This window comes from Miscanthus floridulus, chromosome 3 (assembly GCF_019320115.1).
Source record: "Miscanthus floridulus cultivar M001 chromosome 3, ASM1932011v1, whole genome shotgun sequence".
Lineage (NCBI taxonomy): Eukaryota > Viridiplantae > Streptophyta > Magnoliopsida > Poales > Poaceae > Miscanthus > Miscanthus floridulus.
Window position 1 is genome coordinate 136,359,671 of NC_089582.1, and position 5,845 is coordinate 136,365,515.

The window sequence follows — 5,845 nt, forward strand, 5'->3', positions numbered from 1 at the left end:
CATCCACTAAGTATAGTATAAATAGTTCAAAAGCTATATCAATAATTGAAATAAGGCATAAAAGAGAACCAGAGACTTACAATGCTATTTTTATGACTATTTTATTCGACGCTTTCGAAGGGACATAAATGTATTGATTATATCATCTTCATCAACTTCAAAGAAAATATCCCGCCCAATGAAAGTGACTAGACAGTCATCCAGAAGACTATCTCCCATCTTATTTCATAACTTTGTTTTCACAAAAACCATTGTAGAAAATACACTTTCAACACTTGCCGTTGCCACAGGTAGAAGCAATACCAATTTGAGCTCATAAACCATATCGTACACTTTGTGCCTCTTTGTTTCAACAAGCTTAACTGAGAGATCAACAATATTGTCTAGACCTTTGAAGCTGTCATCATGTCTCATGTCATCAATATAATTATCTAGCTACAACTCAAGTTTGAGCAAATTATTATTTGAGAACTCCTTTGGGTAGAACTCAGCTAGTCTACGTAGCTTCTGTGCATCAAAAGAAGCAAATGACTTGGAAGGACCGAAGGCCGACATACAAGACAACAACTCCATATTAATCTCGTCAAACCGATTATCAAGTTCTTGACTTATTTGATCAATGACACCAATATATACTTCTCTTCTAAAGTGGTCATCATTGGTTTGCTTTTGGCCACGAGCTTTCCTTGCTGATTTTCCATAAGGAACATAATCACCATCCATAGCAGGAACTTCAACACCATGTTTATCGCAAAATGAAGTGACCTTCTCAAAAAAATTATCCCAACCATCAGACCTCAATTTTTACATTCTTTTCTCTTGCCTAGGTAAAGATTGCCTATATTAAGGAGGATAAAACAGGTTATCCCAGTGAGGCAAATGATGTAGATTGCACTTGTACAGCCTAACCTCTCTGGATTCACAACATGGAAATTTACAAACAGCTCAGCCTTAATCCACATGCAACCTTGTCACATTCAGTCTCCTGCTCAACAACTTTGTTTCATAATGGATACAAAAAGAACCAACAGATGTACACTCTATAAAATTTACAGGGCAAGAGCATTTCAGGCGTCGACAGCACTTAGGGGGGGTACAGATTTTGTTCTCGGGAGATTTGGCGGCAACTGAGCTCCGGTATAGTAGCGCCTCCCTGTAACCATATAACCCGGGCTGCTCCCAGCTGCATTGACCTCACAATGCCGGGCCCTTTGGTCTCCCGGATAGGGGTGCCTGCTATGCCATACTTGGCTGTTCAAGTCAGAATGATAATCCGTACTTGCTTTACCTGGGCTTGTTGGTACGCGGAAACTGTGGTTCTTTCCAATATGGAAAGATTGCAGCTTGTTCAGTGAAGGCTTCGTCCTATTTACTCCATATGCATTGTCAAAGTCAAGAGATGGATGGATAGCCTTCTTTAACTGTGCCATTTTCCGTGCTTTGTACTTGGCAATCTTTACCTCATGCTTCATGTCGAACCCATTTGTGTGATGGTTAGTGTCATTCTCGTAATGGTTAGATGAACATGATTGCTCTTGAAATGAACTGAAGCAAAGCTGACTAGAAAGATCCCTTCTACCCATCTGTACAAGGCCATTCACATGAGTGGACTCCTTGCTTTTGACATAATGCTCTGTTTGGCCACCTCCATCATCAGAGCTGCCAGCAGATTCCTGCAAATCACACTGCTCACCATCGGCTTGGAACGTGATCTCCTCGAACCGCCCATGTAGCTCTGCACATTGGCAACCTTGACGGCCTGATGACATGTAGGCGTAAAGTGAACCACACGATGACACGTTGGATCCACAGTTATGGCAGTATGAAGTGTCAGGAGCTTCCTCTATGCCCGGACCAGGCCTCCAATCTGGTACCAATGCACTGACCTCACCATCAATCATGTCAGCAATTCGAGTAACTTCATGGTCAGTTATATCCAGCTCGGCTACCATTTCAGTTGCAACACTTAGTGCGGTATCAGCCTCTACGTCGAAAGGAAAATAGATGCTGCGTACCCGTCCTGCAATATGAAAAATTAGCTTTCAATAATACCAAAAACCAATTTTCATATATGGACTAATTCAGAACTTTATGCATTACAAAGTGTGCATACCATCATTATCAGAAATCCGCAATCTGAGGAATATGCCTCCATCCTCACTCTTTCTCCCTTTGATTGTTATATCCACATTGCCAAGAGGCTCATCTTCATTCTCTTTGAACAAGTCAATGCCATCTTGGCCTTTCATGTCATCATCCTCGCAGTCTTCACTCAGAGCATCTTCATCAATGCTTTCTGAGAATCCATTACTCATCATGGAGCCATTGCTATAGGTATGCCCTAAATATGAAGGCTGCTGTATAAAATTGGACGGTACATGATAATCTCCACCATCCAAAGAAACCGCCACGTCATCACCCTGTAGGAAGGGATCCTCAAGCAGTTCTCTCGCTGACAGTCTCTGAGAGGCCGTTGCCAGGCACTTCTCGACAAAGCGCCTCACCATTGGATCTTTCACCTTGTACAGAGCTTCTGGCTTAGTACCCTACCAAATCAAACAGCTAGCTGAAATCAGGAAAACCATTTCAAACTGCACACCAGAATCACAATTGCTGCAAAATGGCTTATAGGGACCAGGGATCTTCTTACAGAGATCACTTTCTTGTATATCTGCACCGGGTGCGTACACTCACTGTATGGATACTCAAACATGACCATCTCGAGCACGCACATCCCAAACGAGTAGATGTCCACAAGCTCATTGTACTCCTCCTCGTACACCTCCGGTGCCATGAACTCCGGTGTACCTATCCAACCAATCATCTAGCCCCCATCAAATTACCGCATAGCTATTGCCAGTTGTGCTCAGACAACATAATTTCGGGCTAATGAGCTAATCAGATGGCTTACCCACGCAATGGACGGCGTGGGACTTGCGGAGGATGGCCGCGAGGCCGAGGTCGCCAATCTTGACCTCGCCCTGGTTGCCGTTCACGAAGATGTTGTCACACTTGAGGTCCCGGTGGATGATGGGCGGATTGTGGCTGTGCAGATACAGCAGGCCACTGAGGATTTGTCGGCACCAGTGCTTCACCGCCCATATGTTCACCCTCCGGTGCCTCTGCCTGTACCTAAATCACCACCAGACGCGTAACCACAATCAATCAGTCCAACTGTCCAAGAAGCAATCAAGCAGAGAGAGAGGGAAGGAAAAATAAATAAATAAAAAAGACGAAACTTTTTTCGACTGGCAGACGAAAAAAAAGGGACTCTCTGCAACCGGACATGAAAAGGCCACAACTTTTAGGGGGATTTTTAACTTTTTGTTATCCTTACAGATAACACTTCTTCGTTTGCCACTTTTATACGCGCTGCTACACAATTGTCATCGTAAACAGTGAATTTCCTATGTTTTTGCCATTTTTTCTGACATGGCATGCCAGGTGGGCACGCCGGCGTAGCAGTGAGCTTGAGAAGGCCTACGGAGCATGCGAAATGAACTATTTACCCTGGTTGCTTCTCTCCCTCTACTCGCTGACGCGTGGGCCCCACACGTCAGCTTTGTCTTCAACCTCCAGCCATTACCCGAATAATGCCAGAGTCTGCCACCTTGGTGTGATCCAAATCTCTACTGCTGCCACTGCCAGCGTAGTAGCTCCTGGTCCTGCTCCTGCTCCTTGGATCCACTCTGCCGCAATCAGCGGAAGGCCGGCGATCGTTATGCGAGTAGAACCTTGATATCGGAGGTCTCCTGGGCTCATCATAGTCTCGAGTCCGGCGGGCGCCCCTGTCCACATCATGGCCGGCGTCGTGGTACTTACGCCTCTCGTCAAAGCTGTGGCTCCTCCTGTCCCATCTGGTCGCCTTCCGTGCCTGCCTGTCGTCATCCTCCCAGACGCGGGCCCAGTCCCCATCGTTCCGGCGCGATCTCGGATCGCCGCCACCGCCGTCGTCGTCTATCTTTCTCCCGCGGCTGGCGGGAGGGTGCGCGGGGCGTGGGGCGGGCGGGTCTTCCCTGGCCCGGAGCACATGCTCGGGGATGACGCCCTGGGCGACCAGGTAGTGCGCGGCGAGGCGGCCGGCCTCGAGCAGGATGCGGTGGTGGGCGGGGGCGGAGACGTCGGGGTGGGGATCGTCGCCGCGCCGCGGCAGCGGGGTGCGCCTCTGCGGGCGTCGCTGGTAACGCAGGGTGGGCGGAGCAGGCGGTGACCGGCAGCGGTGGCGTCCACCGCCCGAGGGCGGGTGCGGGTGTGGGTGCGGATCGCGGCCTCGAATGCGCGACCTCGGCGAATGCATGGAAGGAGCCCCGGTCCCGGCACTGGCAGGCCGGAGACGACGCAAGCTGGGTGTGTGAGCACGCGCGGCGATTGTCAAATCTAGCGACGCGTCCAGCGGAGTGGAGCAGAGCAGGCCAAATCTGTGGCGTCCGTTCAGTGACGTGACGTTCGTTGGGAGTCCGGCGAGGCGCAGATCCGAGGTGATCGTGCGTTCGTTCCGTTTGTTGGTCCCGGCCGCGCCGGGGGGTGCGGCGCCGCTGGTGGTGCAGGCTGCGAGGGGAGGGTTTGCTCTGCTCTGCTCCTCCTCCCTCCGCCGCCAGAGCCCGCTCGCCGTCGGGTCGCTCGGCTTCGGGTGATGGCTGGAGGTTGAAGACAAAGCTGACGTGTGGGGACCACACGTCAGCGAGTAGAGATCGTTTCGCCTGCTAAGTAGGCCTTCTCATGCTCACTGCCACACTGGCGTGCCATGTCAGTAAAAATGTCAAAAACGTAGGTAACTGTGTAGGAGCACGTATAAAATCCGTAATGGCAAAAGGTTAAAAATCCCACTTTGGGAGGCGTTACAAGAGCGGAGGAGGCTGGTCGCTTACTGGCGGAGGGTGCCGGAGGTGAACATCTCGGTGATGAAGTTGATGTTGCGGCGGGAGACATCGACCCAGGAGGTGTAGAACTTCATGATGTTGCGGTGCTTGAGCGTCTTGAGGAGGTGGATCTCGCAGTAGAGCCGCTCCAGGTCCTCGGGGCTCTGCAGAAAGTCGTGCAGCTTCACCTGGTTCCACGCCACCTCCATCCCCTGGTACTCGTCGAACGCCCGGTACCTGCAGTCCCCGCACACGCACCTCGGATCAGGGACTCGGTGGGCAAGCGAAATGAAAGCACGCAGCTTTGGCGAGAACAGCGCCGGATCTTACACAATCTTGGACGCGCCCTTGCCAAGAACGTCCCTGAACTGCGATAAACAAAGAGGAGAGGAGCAGGGAAACGGATCAGCCGATTGGTGAGCAGACGGATAAAAAAACTGTGATAGACGGAGCTCCAGTGGTAGCGGCGGTTCTTACCCGTCCGTACCGGCCGGTGGGGTCGACCTCCGCGTACTCCGGGCACGGGCAGACGGCGGCGTTGGTGTTGGCGCCTATCATTCTCACAGCTCTAGCTCGCTTCTTCCCCCTGCAGCTCCCAAAACTACCGCCGGGGAGAGCGCACCTCCGTGCCGCAGCTTCTGCTGTTAGCAAGAGCGGATAGGGACTGAGGAAAGGGAAGGGGAGGAGGGGACTGAGGCAGTAGAGAGACACCTATTTAGGGGAATCTGGGCACACATGCTGTGGGGGGGAGAGAGAGAGAGAGGATGCAGATGGGGACGAAGAGCATGACCGCATGAGGCTAAACACTAAAGCAAGGCTGATTAGATCGATGCGCGTGAGATGCCACGGAAAAGCCAGATGATTTTACCGGAATTTTTTACTCAGATTAACTTGACTGTATTTTTAATTCTGATATTTTCAGACCAGCAGACTGCTTCTCTCATAAATCACTATGCATCTTTCAATCGCTACAGTATTTCTTTCTC

At 50.6% G+C, this 5,845-nt stretch overlaps 1 protein-coding gene across 1 annotated transcript; it reads right to left on the reverse strand.

The window, feature by feature from the left end:
• Window positions 1-316: 316 nt before the first annotated feature.
• On the reverse strand, window positions 317-5,592 carry LOC136542543 (probable serine/threonine-protein kinase WNK1). The gene is made up of 7 exons (XM_066535044.1): window positions 5,337-5,592; window positions 5,190-5,227; window positions 4,869-5,096; window positions 2,912-3,132; window positions 2,651-2,808; window positions 2,114-2,546; window positions 317-2,020 (listed from the first exon to the last, which is right to left on the reverse strand). Exons 1-7 carry the CDS (start codon window positions 5,415-5,417, stop codon window positions 1,068-1,070), a joined length of 2,112 nt encoding a protein of 703 aa, XP_066391141.1. The 5' UTR covers window positions 5,418-5,592; the 3' UTR covers window positions 317-1,067.
• Between the last annotated feature and the right edge of the window lie 253 nt (window positions 5,593-5,845).

Bases quoted from the DNA above. Each gene is read 5' to 3' on its own strand.
- LOC136542543 (XM_066535044.1), bottom strand. From the start codon at position 5,417: ATGATAGGCGCCAACACCAACGCCGCCGTCTGCCCGTGCCCGGAGTAC. The intron at 3,133-4,868 runs GTAAGCGACCAG...GTGGTGATTTAG, and splicing joins ACCTCCGGCACCCTCCGCCA to GTACAGGCAGAGGCACCGGA. The intron at 2,809-2,911 runs GTAAGCCATCTG...TTGGTTGGATAG, and splicing joins CCACGCCGTCCATTGCGTGG to GTACACCGGAGTTCATGGCA.